Source organism: Podarcis vaucheri, assembly GCF_965113315.1.
Source record: "Podarcis vaucheri genome assembly, chromosome: 1".
NCBI lineage: Eukaryota > Metazoa > Chordata > Lepidosauria > Squamata > Lacertidae > Podarcis > Podarcis vaucheri.
The window spans coordinates 139,548,582-139,570,222 of NC_138759.1; the positions used below are offsets into that span (position 1 = coordinate 139,548,582).

General features: G+C 44.0%; 1 protein-coding gene across 2 annotated transcripts; it reads left to right on the forward strand.

The window, feature by feature from the left end:
• Positions 1 to 502: 502 nt before the first annotated feature.
• On the forward strand, positions 503 to 21,325 carry ACADL (acyl-CoA dehydrogenase long chain). 2 transcript variants are annotated; one of them, XM_082192570.1, is made up of 11 exons: positions 503 to 655; positions 4,764 to 4,925; positions 6,106 to 6,243; positions 7,485 to 7,649; positions 10,560 to 10,626; positions 12,203 to 12,367; positions 13,078 to 13,179; positions 14,642 to 14,755; positions 15,873 to 16,000; positions 19,380 to 19,466; positions 20,634 to 21,325. In XM_082192570.1, exons 1-11 carry the CDS (start codon positions 576 to 578, stop codon positions 20,725 to 20,727), a joined length of 1,302 nt encoding a protein of 433 aa, XP_082048696.1. In that variant the 5' UTR covers positions 503 to 575; the 3' UTR covers positions 20,728 to 21,325. The 2 variants fall into 2 exon arrangements, with proteins under 2 accessions (XP_082048696.1, XP_082048697.1); XM_082192571.1 differs by lacking the exon at positions 503 to 655 and adding an exon at positions 3,196 to 3,346.
• Positions 21,326 to 21,641: the final 316 nt, after the last annotated feature.

Sequence of the window (21,641 nt, forward strand, 5' to 3'; positions counted from 1 at the left end):
AGGGGGCTGGACTAGATGACCCTTGGTGCCCTTCCCAACTGTACAATTCTATGATTCTAAGCAGAGGTTGGGTAGCCACTGGCCCCGGATGCGCCCTGCCTGCAGCCCTGGGGAGGTTTGCTTGGTGCTTGCATTTCTCTTCAGCTGAGCTGATTAACATTCTACAGCTTTTAAAACGCATTTGTGGGAGCGCGTGTTGGCTTGTGCTTGATTTATTATATACTTTGTACATTCTTGTTTTGTGTTTTGCTGCTGTGAACTGCTCTGTGAACTACAAATTTAATAAATGCCACTCCTGCTAGCGGGGGCGATTCCTGAGCCGAGGTTGGCTGGCCACCTGTCGTGGATGCTTTATTTGAGATTCCTGCATTGCAGGGGGTTGGGCTAGATGACCCTGGGACCCCCCCGCCCCCTTCCAGCTCCGCAGTTCTCCTGCGAAACCAGGCCATTTCCCGGCCCGCCTTGCTCGCGAAGTTCTCCTGCCCGCCCTGCTGGGCTGCAGCGCGCTCTCCCGTCCGCCGGAGGGCTCCGGGGCGGCGCGGCGGCGCTGGAGAGGAAGCCGGGCGGGCGGCAAGATGGCCACGTCGAGGCTGCCGGTGCGCCGAGGAGCCGCGCGCCTGCTCTCCTGTCTCCCCGGCGGCCGGGCGCCTGGCAGGTGAGCGCGTGGCTTGTGGGCAGGGGCTGCGGGGAGGCGGGAGAAGCGGGCCGGGCAGGGGGCGGAGGAGGGCGCCTCGCAGGGCGCAGCAAGGACCCCACGGAAGTCGGTCCCCCGATCCTCGCGAGTCTACAAAACAGAAACAGATCCCCTGAAGGATCTTCCGCCGAAGGCCTTTCTCTCCCTCCCCCCTCTCCGTGCAACTCTCAGCACTTCCGGAGAAGAAGAAAGAACCCTTGTAAATTTAAAATGAGTTGCAAATAAATAGATCTGTGCCTGTTTATGCCCCTATTAAAGACAGCTGCCTCTTTATAACATCACCTGGCTGTAGGGGGCAGCTAGCTCTCCCCAGAATGTACAGTGGTACCTCGGGTTCCAGACGCTTCAAATTCCACGTACCTCGGGTTAAGAACTTTGCTTCAGGGTGAGAACAGAAATTGCTTGGCGGCAGCAGGAGGCCCCATTAGCTAAAGGGGTACCTCAGGTTAAGAACAGTTTCAGGTTAAGAACGGACCTCCAGAACGAATTAAGTTCTTAACCCGAGGTACCACTGTATTGCAAGCAGTGCCAGATTTATGTATAGGTTAAGTAGGCTGAAGCCTAGGGCCTCTGAATCTAGGGGGCCTCCCTAACCCGCCTGCCCCCCAGTGGGCAATCTCCCCTCTCCCAAAATTGCAAACCCAAGACTTCATTTACAGATAGGTAGCCGTGTTGGTCTGCCATAGTCAAAATAAAAAAATTCCTTCCAGTAGCACCTTAAAGACCAACGAAGTTAGTTCTTGGTATGAGCTTTGGTGTGCATGCACACTTCTGAAGTGTATCTGAATATATTATACCTGATATATTCAGGTATCTGAAGAAGTGTGCATGCACACGAAAGCTCATACCAAGAACTAACTTCGTTGGTCTTTAAGGTGCTACTGGAAGGAATTTTTTACCAAGACTTCATGCGATGGACGGGCAACCCGGGCAACCCTATGATACTCAGGGCCAGCCAGTGGGGCCCAGTTTGAACCTCTAGGGCCCAATTTTGTGGGGCCGTAGTTTATAGCCAAAATTTGCAGAATCTTAGAGATATAAATCTGTGTGCTTGGTCATTTTCATAAGATGAGCAAAGCCCTTAAGAAATCAGACCTGTTGCTGAGTTCTTGTGCAAGTTTGTACATTTCACTTCTGGAATTTTTAAAGAGAAGATTTTGATGAGCTTGAGAAGCAAGCAAAAGCCACCTTGCCAAATGTTAACTACAAAACAAGGAGATAAGGAGCAAGGGAACAGAAGAGCATGTGATACCTTAGATGCACTTTCTTCAAGAGATAAGTTTAGGATAAAATCCTTTATTCCTATATTAGATGCACCTGAAGCCAATTTAAAAAGAAGTACTGTGTACAGTGATGTTGCACAATTGTTTTTCCATTCTTGCTATTCTGATAGCATCTAAGCAAGAAATTCAGCAAGGTGTTGATGGAAGTATCCCCTGGAAGATATTGACCTGAAACCTATTGATGATATTTTGCACTTTCACCTGTACATGAGACAAAGCCATAGGGTTACAGCAGAGCACTCTTTGTCTCAAACAGAGCTTTATCAAATTATATACAAGGAAAAAATTCAGATGGCCTTTCCTAATATGGAAGCAGTTTTGTGGCTATTTCTTAGTTTTATGGCCACTAACTGCTTGGGAGATAGTTTTTCAAGACCCAAAAGAATTAAAAATGAATTAAGGGCCACAATGTCTCAAGAGAGGTTGTCCACACTGAGTGACAAACTTAGGCAAACAGATTTTGATGAAGTTTTCTGATGTCCTTTAGAGGAGAAATTGTGAATTGCAGAATTTTAAATACCCATCATCATCCGTGGTTTCTTCTTCCATTTTCTTCTCCTCGTGAGTGTGGGGGGTGGGGAGGGGCCTCACAAGTGGGGCAGCCCAGGTCCTCTCTGCATTTAAATCCGGCCCTGATTGCAAGGAGGGGTTTTCCTGCCACAGGTTATAAATGCCACCGGCGCAGTCTTTGCCAGAACTGAAGGGGCAAGAATGCTGAATGCTTCACCTGTTTAATTTCTGCCTGCTGCACATCTGTTGATAGTGTGCAAACCCAGCCTCAAAAAAAGGAGGAAGTGTTAATTGCTGGAGGGTGTGCAAGTGGTGCAGATGAGGAGCAATTGCAGTTTGATTGTGATTGTCAATTGCCCCATAATTAGAAGAGGAATAAATTGCCATAGGAATTAAAAGGCAAGTGGCTTGTATCCTTATTTCCAATCCAGAACTCCTGTAAGACTGGAAAAACCAGCTGTGAACTCTGACCTAATTCTTGCCTGTGTTGTGCTGCTTAGATAGTTGCTGTGACATGACAAGGCTGGTGTTGGAAGATACCTTTGCTCTCTTTATCATTTAACTACAAGAGATGATTTATTAAAGGGACAGCCATCGTCTTGGTGGTTTAAAAATAGAAAATTACTTCTTTCTTCCCTCTGGCTTTAAAATATTTAAAGTTCTATTTATAACTCTCTCTCTTCTCTCTCTGATGCTGTTGACAAACCAGTCAGTGCATCTTTCGCGCCAGGAGACTCTTAGCTGGTGTACAAAGTGCCAGCGTGGCACAGTTCATGTCCAGAGAGCGTTTGAGTCAAGGTAGCTGCTAGATGAATGGTTTGGAGAGGTCCTGGCAGAGGGGAAAGTGTGAGTGGAAGAGGTAGGGGAGGATCCACTAATATCCAAAAGTGCAGAAAAGATAATGCTTTATTTCTAGAATTTACCAACCATCCACCATTTCCAAAAAAATTGTAGCGGTGCACAAAAACAAAGAAAAGAAGTGCAAACAAAATATGAGGTTGAAACAAGAAAAATAGATTGAAACGCATTTGTAAAACCAATGAGAACAAACAATGCAAGCCTGAAAAGGCCACAAGAGGGCCTCATTTGACCTGAGAGTTCAAGCAGGCTGAAGGTGACCTCAGGCCCTTGGCTGCTGAGGAGTTTTGCACTCGAGCAGTAAAAACTTAAACTTCACCCAGTAGCTACAGGGGTCTGCAACCTTTAAGGCAAAAAGAGCCACTTGGACCCGTTTCCGAAAAAAAATCAACAACTAGGAGCCGCAAAACCATTGCGACATTTAAAACAAATATATCTCCGCAGCCACGATCTGACAGCGGGCAGGAAGGTGACGTCGGGACGGTGCGTGACTAACGCACGCACCGCCCCCATGCGACGTCACAGCCAGTACAGCGCTCGCCACAGTGAGGAGTGTCAGGGCACACAATGCGCCTCCTCCCCTCGCTAGTATCCGCCCCGGAGCCGCAGCAAAGATGTTAAAGAGCCACATGCGGCTCCGGAGCCGCGGGTTGCAGACCCCTGCAGTAGCAAATTGGCAGCCAGTGCTGATCCATTCACAGTGGTGCCAAGGAAAAGTTGCTTCTATCTATGGTTAGGGAGCACACATGCTGTCAGCTCCCAGTTGGCCTGAGAGGACTCTTACCAGACTACATTTGGTGTTTTGAAATTGTAAATTGCATTGGGCAGAATGGCAGAAGAGTAATATATTTAAATCCAACCAATAAATGTGACAACCAGTCCAGAGGATGGCAGCAGCTGCCAGCTTTTTCCTCTTCGTCTCAGTGTTGCACTGAATACTTTAGTTATTATTTCACCCTTGTTTCATATAATTTAGGGATTGTGGCTGACATCTTTTACAACACATCAGAATTATTAAATTGCTCTTTCCTGTTTTTGCAAGTGAGTGTGACTGTGAATAATATTAAGTTTCCCGTAAGATCAGGGAACTGAAATTGTTCCGTGGGGAATACCAAGCCTTTCTCAGTTTAAACTGTGAATCAGAAGAGTCTGAATCATAGCTGAACCCCACAGGGTATTAAATGAGGAGTGGGAGAACTATGTAAACCACCTTGAGCTCCATGGAGAAAAGGGTAGGATATAAATGCAACAAATAAATAGGTTTTCAGTGGAAGCTGTGTTCTTATAACTCCCAGTTTTGCCCACATTCTTCCAGAAGTAGTTTGATTGTGACTAGTGTTTTGCTTAAAAAAAATAAATCATCAGTATAAATGTGATGTTTTTCCTACAGGTCCTCTTATTTAATTTTATTTTTAAAGATATATTCAAACAGAAAATCATGAATTGGCACGCCTTGAAACCTCCTCTGCTAAAACCCTAATGGACATAGGAACTCGGAGGATCTTCTCATCGGATCATGACATCTTCAGGGAAAGTGTAAGAAAGTTCTTCCAGGAAGCTGTGCTTCCACATCATGGAGAGTAAGTTAAACATTGTAAATCTTGTGGTCTTGCCTGTGGTGGTGTTTGTTAACCGGAGTTCGTTCCATTCTCCCCCACCCGCCACCTCCTGTTAGAAGCAATGTTAAATTACATGTCAGTTCTTCTAGGAGAAGAGATTATACTTTTGCCAATGGAAGTTTCCTACAGTGTTTAGCAACTTTGCAGGACTGGGGTATCTTTGCTGGAACAGTGGCATGGGATAAAAGGATTGCAGAACAAAACCACACACACTGTAGTCCTGATCAGGTCTCTCTGTGGCTAAAAATCCTGCCCTCCCCTTGTTGTGCATTCATGCATTTAACATAAATATAGTTTGGCCCTTGGTTTAATAATGTAATGCAGCAGGTTAACAAAGGCTGCAACCCTATACCTACTTTCCTGATAGTTTGCCCCATTAAACTTAATGGGACTTACTTCTGATGATGATGATGATGGTTATTATTATTATTATTCCTTGCCTTTTTCCCCTGTAGGCAGCCTACAGATAAAAACAAGAAATGCTTAAATATAGAAAATCATTAAAAAACCATTAAGCATGGATAAAATTAAAACTATATATGTATATAATAACTATTGAAACTATACCAATAATTGCAATAATAGCAGCATGACACCAGCTGCAGTCAGTTCTCCAAAGCCTGTTTTTTTGGCTTTTGGGAACTGACTTTTGAGAACAAGGAAGTCTTCACCTGCTGGCAGAAGGACAACAAGGAGGGAGTCAGTCTAGCTTCTCTATGGAGGAACTTCCAAAGTCTGGGAGCAGCCACCGAGAAGGCCTTCTCCCGCTTCCCCACCAAGTGTGCCTGTGAGGGTGGCAGGCCCAAGACAGGGGCTTCCTTTATTTATTTTAATTTGGCTGCAGTATCTCCATTGGGGGGGAGGGGAACAAATCCAACGAACAACCCCCCCCCCAGTACTTAAATCTTGCTTCTCTGAATCAGCAGGTGTGAGTATGCACATGATTGAGCATGTGCACGTACAGACACATATAAGCAATCCTCAACTCTTGGTATTGTGTATAGGTTTGCTTCTAAACGTCTTTGTCTTCAGTCAATGCATTTTTATAGAGCAATTCCTCAGTTTTGTGTCCTCCGCCTCCGCCCGGCACACTGTAAAAAAGTATCCCACAGACTCCGCTCAAATCTTGTTTTATTTGCAGGTGGGAGAAAGCTGGACAGGTGAGCAGAGAGCTCTGGGAAAAAGCTGGACAGCAGGGCTTGCTGGGTGTCAATATATCAGAAGAACATGGTGGCATTGGAGGGGATCTTTTCTCTGCAGCAGTCGTTTGGGAAGAGCAGTAAGGAGCAAATGCACTGTGAAATAATTTTTTCAATGTCAAATACCTTTTTGCTCTTGATTTCTTATGGCCATATATTTTGGGAACACTGTTGTTGGCTTCCCCTCCCTTTTGCACCCTGATGGCAGCATTTTAGGGTATTGCTAATTCTTCTGAAATGTATGAAGCCCTGAACAGCTTGGGGTGTAGATACCTGAAGGAAAGCTTCTCTGTATATCAGCCTACCAACTTATTGAGATCTGCAGGTCATAGTCCTTCTGTGTGGTCCTCAGAGCTCTATGTGTGGTGGTGATTTAGGATAAGGAATTCCATCTCTCCTGAGATACCATTGCCACTGTTGGGTCCATATTTTGACAACTACTAAAAAGTGATCTCATGTTGAGTTGTAGACTGCTTGATCTTATTGTGCAGGACATTGATTTGATGCTAAATGGTAGACTGCTGTGAATCTGGTTGTTGTTGTTTGATGGTAATTTTATGTATTTATGCCAGCTCTTGCTGAGATGTTAAATCAGCATGTCGGCTGAAATGCTCCCCAGACTACTTGAATGTCCCCCATATCAGTATATCCTTTCCCATAGAAAATTTGCACATTGCAGAGAAGGCTAGGCTATAATCCTTGACCCTGACATGTTACTTTCCATTCCATCATCATCCCCAGACTGCAATGGTACAGTTCAGAAACCCCTACAGCACTTGATTCCAGTTATCTGTATTTGTGTCAAAATGCCACGCCTTCAGTATGTTGAGAGGCTAGGGTGGAATCTAGACACATAAAAAAGCTGTGAAAATGTTTGTGTGTGTGTGTGTGTGTGTGTGTGTGTGTGTGTGTGTGTGTATATATATATAATTTGCCATAGCTCACCATTGCCATCTAGTGCCACATTTGTGTAATGCACTTTACAACACACTTAAAATGTTTTATCTGCAGCTGTATATCTCAGTCCTAGATCATGGTCTCTCTCTTTCTCTTTTTCCTTTAAAAAAGGAAAGGCCAGTATGCCGAACTATTGTGTGATTTAACTTATCTTTAAGGAATAATTTTGAACAAGTAAATCCTGTCCCTAGCTTCATAACATCCCCTCAGTAACAAAAACTTTAGATATCAAAAACAATGGAATTATAAAAATAATTTGATAATTAGGTTTCTCTATGTTTTGATATTGTATTTAAAAATCAGCCTGAAATCAATGTGAAGCTGCTTTTTTGAACATCTCTTGACTTCTTTTTTTCTTTTTCAGAATGTATGTTAACTGCACAGGCCCAGGATTCAGCCTTCACTCCGATATTGTCATGCCATATATAGCAAATTATGGTTCAAAAGAGCAGATTAAGAGGTTCATTCCAGAAATGGCAGCTGGCAAATGTATTGGTGCAATAGCTATGACAGAGCCTGGTGCTGGGAGGTGAGCCAAGAAATTACAAAAATTAATTGTTGTAAAAAGTAAGTCCCATTAAGTGTGTGTGCATGTGTGTGCTCTGTAAGATTTCAAATACTTTTGTCTTCCTGTATAAGGTAAAATTGGTGGACCAGTTTGTCAGAGAAAATTCCTCTAACTTTGCTGAACTAGGTCAGAGAGCTAGAGTAGTGGTCGAAAGATGGAGCTGTGACCCAGGAAGGAACCAGTTTTAATTTCTCCTCTGCCACAAATTCACTAAGCCAGTGTTTCCCAACCTTTTTTGGGCAAAGGCACACTTGTTTCATGAAAAAAATCTCGAGGCACACCACCATTACAGCCCCGTGACGTCAGCGTGCAGCGTCACGCCGGGAGGGACATGAATTGCTAGCAAATTACATAATCACCTCCTTGAGGGCTCTTTTCCGAAGGCAGAACCCCATTAATTAACAGCACAGACTCACACCATAGCCAAGACGAGGGGGGAAAACCTCAGTCATGCACAGTCATGCACATGTGGGGGCTAAATGAGGACGAAGACCGGGCAGAGAGCAGGGTTCAAATCACCCCACCTGGCCAGGACAATCCCTGGGTGCTCCCTTGGGCCACTCGCCTGACCCACCTCGCAGGGCTGTTGTTGCGAGGATAACACGGGGAGAACCACGCGCGCCCCCGGGAGCTCCTTGGAGGAGAAAGCGGGCGATGAATGCAATGCACGAAATATATGAGAGGCGACCAGGTTTTGCAGGTGAGGGGCCCCCGCCAGCCTCCGCTTCCAACACCCGGCGCAACGACGCCGAAGTTTCCCCCCGGGCTCGGCTCGGGGAGCAGCGCTGCTCCCCCCCCGGGCTCCCCTTCGCCCTCCCGGCTCTCTCTGCCGCCCACTGGGGACCCCCCTCACCTGCCAAGTCCGGAGCGCCGGTGGAAGTTGCATGCATGCATGCAGGGCGCCGCGTTGCCATTGCATTGCACTGCACTCCATGCAACGCCTGCACGCATGCATTGCCTTGCATGCCCGCCAAGGGGTCTCCCCGCGGTCCGATGCGTCCCCTCCGGCGCGGATGCAGCATTGCAAAAATAAACACCCCCCCGACGCAGCCCTACCTGGGGGGCAGCCTCCGCCGCTCCGCCTCCGCGGGGATCCCCGGGCTCCATCCTGCCGCCCGATCTCCGCGGGGGCGCAGGCAGGCTGCGCGGGGTCTGCGCGGAAGAGCCCCTGCCCGCCCGGCCGCCGCCGCTGCGCTCATTCCATGGCCGGGAGAAGAGCGCTTCAAACAAAACGCCTGGCCCGCCAGGCCACGCTGGGAAACGTAGTTTGCGCACCCCGCGCGGGCGCGGAGCCCAAGGGCGAGGGGACTACGGATCCCGGCAGCCCCCGGGGACGGAGGGGGAGAGGCCGGGTGCAGGGATGGAGGGACGGGTGGGCGAGCGAGTGAGTGAGTGGCAGCCGCCAAGCCTTGGCCGAGAGCCAGGAAGGGCCTCCCCGGAGGAGGAGGAGGGAGGCGCAGAGAGGGAGGGGGGGAGGGAACCCCAGGGGTCATCTAGTGACGGCGCCCCAATCGAAAATTTGACTTTTTTTTTTAAAAAAAAAATCTTGCGAATTTTTAAATTTTTCCCGCGGCACACCAGGCAACATCTCGCGGCACACTAGTGTGCCGCGGAACAGTGGTTGGGAAACACTGCACTAAGCGTCCACTGGCAAATCACCATCTGTTGGCCTCTGCTCCTTGTATAAAAACAATGCTAGGTACCTTACAAGGTTGCTCTTAAGTATTTCTGAGTGTGTAGACAGGAGGAACTGTTAACACTATAAATGCAAAGCATTACTACTGTTACAAGAAATTATATGCACATGATTCCAAGTGCAGGAGGCAGAATAATTATCAACAGGAAGCTGTTATTCCAGGACTAGATGAAAAAAGAAGCAAAGCACTCACCCCTGAAGTAACAGTGGATGCAAATGCTCCACATGAAAATTAAGTGTTAATGTATGCTTTAATTTTTCTTGTTGCCCTGTTTCTCTTTTTAGATAATGCTTTAAAAAAAATTATTGTGGCTAATTAGGCTGCAGTCTGAACCCCCAGAGCCAGGCTGCTGGAGGAGGTTAGGATGTAGCAGATGTCCCTGTCTGCTTACCTCTTCCTGCCTCTGCTGTTGGTGGGCTCTTCCTTCTGCAGAGATCCCCATGGCTAATGGAATGCTATTACCAGTAGTGTTCCTGATATGGCTCTGAAACAGGGCATTATGAAGGTGGAGCAGGATCCTAAACTGGTCCATAACTTGGATAGGGGCCAATCTGTGCCGGCCAGCTACTGGAGCAGGAAAAAGAGAGAGAAAGTGCTCCTTCCCACATTCTGCCCTGGCTGGCAAGACCTGGCGAGGCTTTTGATTCTGCTATTCTGTCCCACTGCTCCTTGATGAGACCTTAGAATTGCTCATTCTGTGATATTATGGCAGCGAACAAAACTGTATTGTAACCTTTGAATAAATGTTTTAAATAATAAAAAAGAGTTGCTCCCTTACTGTGCAATCCTGTGCATGCTTACCTGTGGGTAAGCCGCATTGAATACAGTGGAGCCTCCTTACGGAGGGCAGATTTTGCCCTTATTGCAGCCCTGTTCGTAAGGGCAGTGCTATACTTTCCCCCCTTGTAGGAGTGAATGGCAATGGATCACCATTAGAATAGGATCTATTTTTTCATATCCCTTGTTAACACTGAATTTCCTCCCACATATGCCTAACTCTCTTCTGGATTCTGCTTGGGGTTCTTTTTTCTTTGTTTTTGTTTGTGTGACTATTCGGAGAACTTGCTTTTATATATAATAGATTCCCTGGTGTGTGATCTATCTATGCTGGGGTTATTTAAAAATAAATACTGTGCCTTTTCCTCTGTATTATTAAGAACTGTTTTATTGTTAGCGATTTGCAGGGTGTGCGAACATACGCAAAAAAGGATGGAAGTGACTGGATTCTAAATGGCAGTAAGGTATGTGCAGGAAGGATAAATTATTCTGGATTCGGTGTAGGCTTCATCTTACAGCCCTTTGAGATAATGACTTCTAAACTGGCCACGGTGGTCTTGCCACTGTACCTTTTGCCAAAGAAGCAGTGCCAAGCTGCTTCCCGTTATGTTTTTTACGAGAATTCATGCTGCCAGGTAATGTGGCTACTTCTGCTGGCAGCCTCAAAACTCAATCAGCCTAGCAGGTCCTCTTCTGTACTTCTTTTATCTGGGGAAGATATAAAGACCATCTGAAGAATTTGGCCTTTTCGTGTTCTAACATAGTTGGCCTGGACAGGGTAACCAATGTGCAAATATTTCACAGTTCAAAAGAGTTGGCAGTAGAATGGCTTCCCTGGTATGAAACTGCCTGAGGGGACCAAGGAGGCAAATAAAAACTTGACTACATCAATGCAAAAGAGAAAAAAGAAAGAGTTTACTTTCTCGGTGAGTGTATTGTTCAGGGTTCAAGGAAAATGCCATGCTGGATGCCAACTGCATGCAGGCAGGTTGCTGTTGCTTTGTTACTAGATCCTTTAGTTTGAACTGCCTCTCTTCTTCTCTGATAAAAGTTTGGGGCAGGGAGGAGGAGGGGGAACACCACCTCTCAGTCTGCCCCCCAGGTTGTTGTAAGGATAGAATAGATAGCCCCATGTGCAGGACCCTGAGCAAATTGGAGGAAGGCCAGGATACAGAACATTTTCATCAGTCAGTACAATGCCACACAAAGTTGCAGGGCTTTTTAGGATGTAACAGCATTTATTGCCATGTTTGGGAAAAGAGACGAGAACATTGTTAATTTTTTCTATTGCTTTCACTTGTTCACGGCTTTTCTGACATGCTGAAATTAGTTACAGCAACGTGTTGTGCAGGCTTCGGTGGCATGGTTGATTTTCAGCACAATCCCAATCATCTTTACTTGGTCAGAATTAAGTCTCAATGTCCTCCACAGGGCTTTACAGCAGCCTTCCCCAACTGGTGCTCTCTCTATATTTTGGACCAGTCTCCATCGTCCCCAAGCAATATGGCTTTGCAGTCTGGGGCTTGAAGTCCAAAACACATGGAGGGCACTAAGTTTGAGAAGTCTGCCCTAGTTAAGTGTGCTTACTGGGCTAATGTTCGGTTTGCTGCTTCTTTTTTTAAGAGCTTGAGCTGCATTGGAAGAATTGTGAGCCTCTTTTTCCCCGTCTGCCTTACTCCTTGTGATGGGGATCACTTGGCAGTGGGATATCTTTGGGTCTCTCCTGTATCCTGTCCTGTGAACAAGAATTCAAAGTGATCTTGATTAAACTAGACAATTAGCACGAAAGCTGCAAGATAAAACGAATAAGCAATGGTTTGCTCAGAGAGAAATCGCCAGTAAAAACTCGAATGGCTGACTCTATGGTAGCATTGTTGTGATGGGTTCCCCTCTCCTCCATCTGAATGTTCATTGCAAATCACCACTGCATTGTAAATGGCTGCAGCTGCTTTGGAGTTCCTTAACAGAGACCCTGTCTCCAAGACAAAGAAAGTCATAACAATAGTATGTAGCTACTTTATCCACTCCACTGTATTGCAGGTGTTCATTACTAATGGTTGGATGAGTGATGTAGTAATTGTCGTGGCTGTTACAAACCGTGAGGCCCGTTCCCCTGCTCATGGCATTAGCCTCTTTCTGGTAGAAGAAGGAATGAAAGGATTCATCAAAGGGCGTAAACTTGAGAAAATAGGACTTAAAGCACAGGTGAGTCGTGGGAGTCTGAGAAGCCACTCTGATGATTGCCTGTGATGAATGCAACTTGAGGAATGACGTAAATATTCTAAAACTATTAAGAAGTGTATTATTTAGCACTAAAATAGACAGCAAAATTGAAAGGTGGGTGCAGGACCACACATCACGCAAAGGAGCCCTTTACCCAGAAGCTACTTGTGCAGCAGCATCCCATGGTGGTGGCAGCCACCTTTGGCATCTCATGTGTCTGCCCCTTTGACACAAAGTGAGCTGTGGGGCAGGAACCTGATCTTAGCATCAAAAGTGGTGCATTGGTGAAGACAGCTTAACTTCCACTGCACCAGTTCCCCAAGGTCAGTTTCCCAAACTCCTTCTCTGTGTATGTATATATGTCCTGCCCCAACCCTGTTCCAGTAATGGAAGTGAGCCCATCTGAGAAAAGTACAGTGCCTGGGTTGATGGAGGGGTGGGATTTGTCTCCTGTCCCCGCATGCATGAAGTTAAGTATTAGGCACACCCTACGGCTCACCAAGTGTTGGCGGTGGGACAGACATTTGAGACAAACATGGCTACTGCTGCTACATTGCATTTGGTCCTTAGAAAATGGATGTGGTGGGCTGTAACTTTCAGTTAGACTTCTGACCTGTGTGTATGAAGGGAACAAGAAGCAGACTTGCAAAATGGTGTTGGCAAATTTTCTGTGTGATTTTTTTAAAAATTAGGACACGGCAGAACTGTTTTTTGAAGATGTCCGCCTGCCTGCTGGGGCCTTGCTTGGACAGGAGAACAAAGGCTTCTATTATCTAATGGCAGAGCTTCCTCAGGTAGGGGAGACATAAAACCACACTGAGGCACACAAAGGCATGACTTGTTCATTGCAGCAAACTGCCAGCGACAGATTGCATGGTGTGACATTTGATCTCCGACACAGGATTTCAGCAGCCACCACCTGCTGATCTCCGCGTGGGTTTTTTGCTGCTTCATGTTGGAAATACTGCCTTTGAAACTGACGTGTGATCTTCTTTCTACTGGGTTACAGACCTGTGTGTTAATTTAAGAGATCACAGCTTCCTAAGAAATGGTTTGATAATGTAACTGATTTTTGCCATGCCAGTTTAATATTAAAATGAATGTGGATGGACAATTTGATTTCAAATTATGATACCATATTGAGTAGATTTGTTGCAGACACATTTGATCACAGCATAATGGATAACTGTTGTTTAACATTAGTGACTCCATCTTCAGCTGTTCCATTCTGGAGCTGGCACAACGAAAAATGAGGAAAAAACCCCGTCCCATCCACCTTCTAGTCTGGCTGGCGCAAGTAGCAAGACGAGATGAGGCAGTCAGTGTTCTGCTCACTGTCTGGGGTAGGGTTGGGTCATATCTGCTTTTCAGTATTGTGATATATCACCTGCTGAACATCATGTCATCCTGATATCTCACAATGTCTGAAAAAAGGATGTAACTATGTAGAGGCAAATGAGGTAATGTTTTGGCAACAGCTACTTCTTAGGAGTGTAAAACTGATACCTTTTTACTTATTTTTAACATATTGCCCCGATTCTCGTAATTTGAACATAGCTTCTGCATATGGCCCTACATGCATATATTCCACGTCCAATTTTCCTCAGGATGCATTGTTGTTATGCGCCATCCCAAACTCAGAAGAGCGGTGCAAGATTCCAGGCGTTGCAGATGCGCTTTACATGGAGTCTGTTTCCCTTTGGACAGTGAGGCATAGAAAAGACTAACGTCTTTACAATGTATGATTTATTTACACACACACACACACACACACACACACACATATACAACCTGAGGAATTTAGGGTATGTGGCACGCCACAAACTCCTAACAATATATTGTGTGTTCAGAATGTACATACATGAGGTGCATGTGCTTAGGTCCCCTGTGTGGACAGGTTCTCAGGCGCATGGATGCAAAGTGGTAATCTCAACCCCCACCCCCCCACCCCGCTGTGCTTATACGCTGCACACTTTGGCCATCAATATAGGGCTGATGTTGCTATTCTAGACACATGTCTAGCAATTTGGATCTGGGACTAAACATTTTATATCCAAATTGAACCGTGTGGGGATTTTGAAGAATGTTGAAAATATTAGAAGCTTAATTCTGGTCCACGTCACTTTTAAAGACTGGGAAGACTAATTTAGCTTGTGATGAAAGGGCAGGGAATATCAAATACAGAACTGTGCATATGAATAGCTTTTCTGTGGTAATGAGCACATGTGAGAATGTTTTCTTCCTCCATCTCTTAAGGAAAGGTTGTTGATTGCTGATATGGCAATTGCCAGTTGTGAATTCATGTTTGAAGAGACAAGAAACTATGTTAAACAAAGAAAAGCTTTTGGAAAAACAGTTGCACATTTGCAGGTAAGCATTTAGGCATGTTTCTTTGTCCTGTAAAGTCATAATAAATGTCTGAATCCCATAAAGCATATATTACTCTGACAAGCTCTGACACCACACTTCAGACTACCGGTTTGATTCACCTAATGTGCAATCGGCCTTTCCCCCCTCTCCTTGGCCCCAGATTTGACTCTAGGGTAGCTGGGAGAACCTCCTGGATGGCACATGGGGTAAGGGGGGACGGTGACATCTGACAAACTGCAAGGCTTGCCCTGGTGGAATGTTCACCACAGCGAGACATTGAATTCCACATCACACTAAAAACATAGTTTAGCAGCATGTGCATGAGTCCGTTCACCATTTTTCCCTCAAGAACTTAATTTTTACAAGTGTAAATTTTAGAGAAATCCATAGAATTGGTCCTGGATACAGTACAGCATGACAAACCTGATATACCCTGAGAAAACAGTATCCTTCCAGGTGAAATGAATGTTTTCCTTGCTAGCAATTTCAAACAAAATCTGGGTTCAACCTCATATAATTTATTGCCTTTTCTCCCCTACCTCACCCTGCCTTCTGTCTTTATACTGGTTCTGTTCTCTCTGCCAAGCGGTGCTTCTCAAACTTGGGTCTCCAGCTGTTGTTGGACTACAACTGCCATCATCCCTGACCGCTGGTCCTGCTAGTAAAGGGATGATGGGAGTTGTAGTCCAAAAACAGTTGGAGACCCAAGTTTGGGAAATACTGATAGGCATCCACTTCTCACCAGAAGCTTTGCCGTTTTCCCAGGCACCTTCCACGTAGCACATCTATACCTGTGCTTCCTTGAAGCACCTCCACAGGTTTTCCTGATGCTACAGTGGCTTACCTTCGCAAATGTTTCCCAGAGTACACAATGTAATGTACATTTTAAGAATAGTTTGGAACTTTGTGGGTGGTGCATTCTGTGCAGTGGGAGAGCAGAATTGAACCTGCCAGCCTATGGATCATTAACCCACATAAAATATAGGAGAGGTATATTATGGGGTGCCTGTCCCGATCTTCCATTTCAAATAGCCCTCTTAATTTTCAGTGCTGCTCAGTTCTAATGGATCTTACTCCCAGGTAAATAAACTGTGCATTTACTTTCTTGAATTGGAAGACTGTGCAGCACAAGCTAGCAGAACTGAAAACGCAAACATGTGTAGGTCGTACGTTTCTGGATAGCTGTCTCCAGCTCCACTCCGTGAAACGGCTGGATTCTGCCACCGCTTCAATGGCCAAGTACTGGTATGTGTGTTAAACAAGTTATCTAACTTTCCATATAACATCTCTGTCTTTTGAACAGTTACATTGAACATAACCTCATATGGTTGACAGGCTGTGAAAGGCCTTTCTTACAGGGGTGCGAAGAATTTCCTGGGGGGTGACAAATGTCTCCATAATCCTTCCTTCAGTTTAATTTTGCTACTTCTGTGCACAAATACTTCTGCATATGGGAAATGGGATGCACACCGCAGGGCTCACTTTGAACAGCAGGGTTGATTTTTTAAAATGGAAGTAAAAGTTCCTGAAATGGTTAGGAAAGTGCAACTACTTCTTAAATAGAACAGTTGTGTTCAACATAGCATGAAGCAGATCACACAATCAGCACAGGGATTTCCCCTTGCACCACAGAACGTTCTCATCCGCACCGTGTAATATTGTTCTGAGTTCCCCTCCAGCCCTCTGGAACAGATTTGGAAGCCCCACCGGGGAGGAGAGGTGGGGGAAGCCCATTGTGCTAATGCTAATCCTTGCACTTGTGCAACTATTTAGGTCTGGATGCTCCACATGAGGGCATTCAACACTTAAGTGCAAGAAAGTTAACAGTAACAACAAATATATCCTGAGAGGCTGCCACCACAAACGAAATGTGAAACCCCCCTCTAAGTTAGCCTTTGCCAGCCTGGGGTTGGACTAGATGACCCTCTGGGTCCCTTCCAACTCTATCAGACATTTTGGACTTCTGCCAGCAAAGGCTCCTCTAGGCTCTTTGGGAGGGTGTCTGAGCCCAGCTGACAAGGACTTCTCTGCATAAGCCAAGCTCTAGAAATATAAACAGTAAGGAGCTTGATATATACTTTGCTACAGCTAAGGGGACACAGAACAAAACCCTGTGAAATATCATTGGAACACAAGGGGTTAGCTTAACGGCCTCCAGCACACAGGGGAAATTGTTAATGAGAAATACATTTTAAAGCAGTGAATTTAAATGCCCAAGTATTTAAAGAATGTTTGATGAGAGGAAATGGAAGGTGACTATCACACACAGGCTTGCAAATAAAATCAGTAAAGTCAATCTAACTTTGCTGATTATACCTTCTTGCCTGACCAATACAGTGTTCCTTGCGAGAAAGAAGTTCTGAAAGAGAATGAGAACGTCTTTAGGTTCCTGATTTAGATCAAGCCTGTCATATTTTTTGGAAATTGGAGACCAACAAAAGCTGTGGTCTTAATGGAGGTGCATTGTTTCGTGAGACCGATGGCGGGAGAGTCTCTGCCTTTGATGTAAGGGGTCTAGGCCGCAAACCAGAAATTCATTTAGTGGTTGGTTCCACTTCCTTGATAATTCTAGACTTCTACTGCAAATCAATTAGCTATTGTGAAAAAGGGGTTCATGCGAAAATGTGCACTGGGAAATTAAAAATGCAATATATATGCCTATTCAGTATTCACCATAGTGGGTGTCAAATACCAGGCATCAGGAGGCACTGTTGGGAATATTTCAGGATGTAGGGGGGTCGTCACAATAGCAGCAGGCAGGGAATTAAAATGGAAAGAAAACAGAAGAATGTGACAGGGTTGTTTCTTGATTGCTCGTCACTAAGAATACTAGTCATGGTCACACCCCACGCAGCACTTGTAGTAGCACAGATGCTGCCTCTAGATGAGGAAAATGCCTTGTCCTCAAAATAATATGATGCCATGAGTGAGGTGAGGTCTATATACCAAATGAACACTGCGTTTATTGGCTATGAACTAGTCTGGAAAGGCAATTAGAAAGTAGGAAAGAATCTGGCTGCATGACTACAATGCAGTACAAATGGGTGAGGCCCCTTTAATAAAAGACTCTGGCACCCATTACTGGAAATTACTGGGTTCCTTAGATTTGGAAACTGGGTATGCTGGGTTGGTTTTAAAGCAGCGTTGGCTGCTTGCAGTCCTTGAACTGAATAAAGTTTGTCAGCTGATTTATTCAGGAAGATCTTGTATTTCTTTTTCTCTCCCTCCTCCTCTTTTGAGGTAGACAAGTCATCTTGACCTCAGCTTCTAAATTGCTCTTGGCAAAATACAGCTTGAAGAGACCATGATATTAGAAGTCTGGCTTCCATAACAATGCTTAATTGCTGAGCTGAATGGCTTTTGGAAACCGTAACATGATCTTATTACAAAACGGCTGAAGGTTTATCAAATAAGTAGTTCCATATAGCATGCTGCATAAACATAGACTCGGTATTTTTCACCAAGCATTTCCCCAAATCTCTCTGGCTCTTCAGGGTGGAAATGTTGCTCACTTGCCATGTTATAACACATCCTGACCTGGGCTGCCTCTTTAGAGTTCCATTTTTCATTAGCCAGAAAAAGCCGCTGGGTTGTTATTGCTATTACATATTAACTTATGTTTTACCAGACAGAGTTAGACAAGTAAAAACAGCTAAGGTAATACTTTGTACTGATGCCAGATTGAATTAACTACATGGTTGAAAGAAATCAGATGCTAGATTAGAAGGACAGAAAACATTTTTGTGAGGCTATACTGATTTTTCTCTTGTGGAAACTATAGAAAGAGAAACACACACAGAGTCCAGATGGGGTATTTCCAATTATGGAAAAGAAATTTGGGTATAAATGCCTGATAGAAAAGTAATTTTACTTAGCCTCTAAGAAAAGGAAATCACCATTGTCTTTTTGTCTGTGCAGAATGATTAACTATAGTCATAACCACATGGTGAATACTGCAGCCCATGGCACCCATATCTTATCCCCTAATAAAACTCCTTATAGTTTCCTTAAATAAAGCGGTTTCTTGGTATCATTACTGAGTATGACTCTGGCTGTATTCAGATAGCGCTGTTCTCTTTTTATTGCTGCATGGGAAAAGATCCTAGAGTCTGTGTGCACATTCTAAACTGGAATGGAAAACTCAGCGCTGGGACAAAAGTACCAATCAAACTGTGTTGCCTAGGTAGTGCTTTTATCACTAAGGAAAGCATTTAATAAAACCAAGCTGTTGTTGAATTGTAGGGGGCTGGATTCAACTAAGGGTTTCCCACTACTGGAAGCCAATTCAAGGTCTTGTTCTAGTGCAATATGGCTTTCCCCTGTTCTCTCTCTTTGTACCCCCCTCTCCTTCCAAATTGGCTCGGGAGGGTCTGGAGAACCCCCAGAACAGGATGGGGGGGGGAGATATTGTTCCCTGGCAGAGTGATCTCCTTAGTGCTGCATTGAATTCCCCTCTAAATGTTGCACCAACCTGCCTTTGAAACCTTTTCTACAGCCAATACATTATTTTGAGCATCATGCAAGCTATTTCAAAATGGTGATTATTAAAAGATCATGGTGGTACACCTTATTTAAGAGATCTAAGCTCAACTGCTTTGGAAACAGACTTTTCTCTCCGTTTAAGGGCTTCTGATCTCCAAAACAATGTGGCTACTCAGTGCGTGCAACTCCATGGAGGATGGGGATATATGTGGGAATATCCAATTGCAAAGTAAGTACGACTACTTTTTATCCTCACAGGCATGCCTGTTGTTTGGGAAAAGCTGATCATCCATAAAGAGAGATGTTTCAGTGGTCTTTTACTTATCCAGTTAAGTCTACAAAGCTGTGAAATGATGTTTGTGTTCTTTAAGTACAAAATGTTGACACGGGAATTTTAATTGAGCACCTGTGTCCTCTCTGTGTCCAGTGACTGGTTGAAACCTGAACACTCACCTTTAAACAGGATTAAGGCAGTTTCTTCCAAAACGTAAAACTTCATTATCTATTGGTTGTGAAGAAGAGGAGTTGCAGAACATTATAATCAATAGATCTAGAGAAACTGAGCCTGGTGCTTGAACTGAATTACTAACCAGTTTCTCTTCAGATGAGAAACTGTTATGACAGTGCTGCCATGCAGATGTTTCAGCATCATTATTAATATGATTTAAGGATGACAGTGGGCCAGTTTGGACCTCACAAGCTGCAGCGACGAACGGTACTTAAGATCCCAGTTAAGGAATGTATGGCTCATCACCCAACCTTTGGGGTACTTTGTGATACATTATTTGTCTCTATAGTCAAAATTATGTCCTGTTGCCTTTTCAAACATTTAAGGTCCCATCATTTTATTCCTAAGAATTACTGTGTATAAGACTAGGTCTTTTTCCTAAAAAATAATGTCAAAAATTAGGGGAACGTCTTATAGACGAAAAAAACGAGATTAGATAGATAGATAGATAGATAGACAGACAAATGATAGATATTGCTTGCAAGGAACATTATTGGAAACCTCTAAACACACATGGTCTTTTATGGACAGACCAGAACTTCTTTTGAAATGACTGAAGCATCTGGAAAATAAATTAAAAATGGTTATTATTAACAAGAATATAAATGTTAGACAGTGTGCTAGTGTAATCATCAATAAGACAATTAGCTTTGTATCTTACTTTCTCCTTGTTGTTGTTACTTTTTAAATATTTATCTTTATAAATAAATAAACAGCATAAAAACAATTTTCTCCCCAAAGCTTAGCATAGTGAGGGAGAATGTAACAGACTCTGATGAAACAATTGCTCTGTAAAAACTACCGTAATTTAAGCAATGCACACTTGAAGATTAAGAGCAGTTTTCTCCCAGGATGTTTTGCAATCTACTCATTGACATTTTTCTCTAGATCTTTTGTAGATTCTCGTGTTCAGCCAATATATGGTGGTACTAATGAAATAATGAAAGAGCTCATTGCTAGAGATATCGTGATCGACAAATAGGCATCTGTTTATACTAACGGATAGTTCCAGATCCCATTTCCACTGATAAGGAATTACATTGTGCCAAAAATAAAAATAAGGAGACAGTATGGTTCTAATTGAAGAAGAAACAGCAGCAAAAGCCTGTTTAGACATTAACAATAAAAATGTTTGTTTTTGTTGATCTCCAATGTTTAACTTAGAATAACTGTTAATGATTTAACTCCCCAAATGCAAAAAACTCTTACAAGTATTTGGACTACAAGCGCAAAATTCATGATGTCATCTAAAGCTGCATTATTTAAAACCTAATGCAATTTTCTTCTGTTCTGTTCTGTTGGAGGATGATGTGAAAAATTTCTACTGTAGAAACTGTAAAGCTCTTTGGAAATAAATGTAGGCCCATTTCTGACAAAAAAAGAAATAAATATACCTCTTCTAATGATCTGAATGGGTATGCTTCTCTATAAGCAAAGAAGACAACAGGTGGGCAGTTAATCTTCTAATGTTACAGATTATTGCACAAAAAGAGTGACATTTGTATGCAGCCTAAAGTGCCTTCCAACATGTAACTGTATTTTGTATATGACAATAAAAGAAAAAACTTAAATAATAGTAATATCATAGTCCAGTAATATCTTTGATATCTTTTGAGTCAACAGCTTGAAAGTGTCATGGTACCTGAGGTGTTCCAAACTGCACTGCAAGAATGTGACACACTGGATGTGCAACATGACGCCTATTAAATGTGGCAATAGTGCTTAAATAACTTCAGAGACCTGGTACCTAGTCATCAATTAAATCAGGGGTTGCCAGCCTTTTGAGGCCCCTGTGCACATTTGCAAACTGGAGAAATGGTCATGGGCGCTACCCAAAACTTGCAATCAAGCACATAACCCTCCTATTTGATTGGTTAAAACAGAATACTTCTTTGG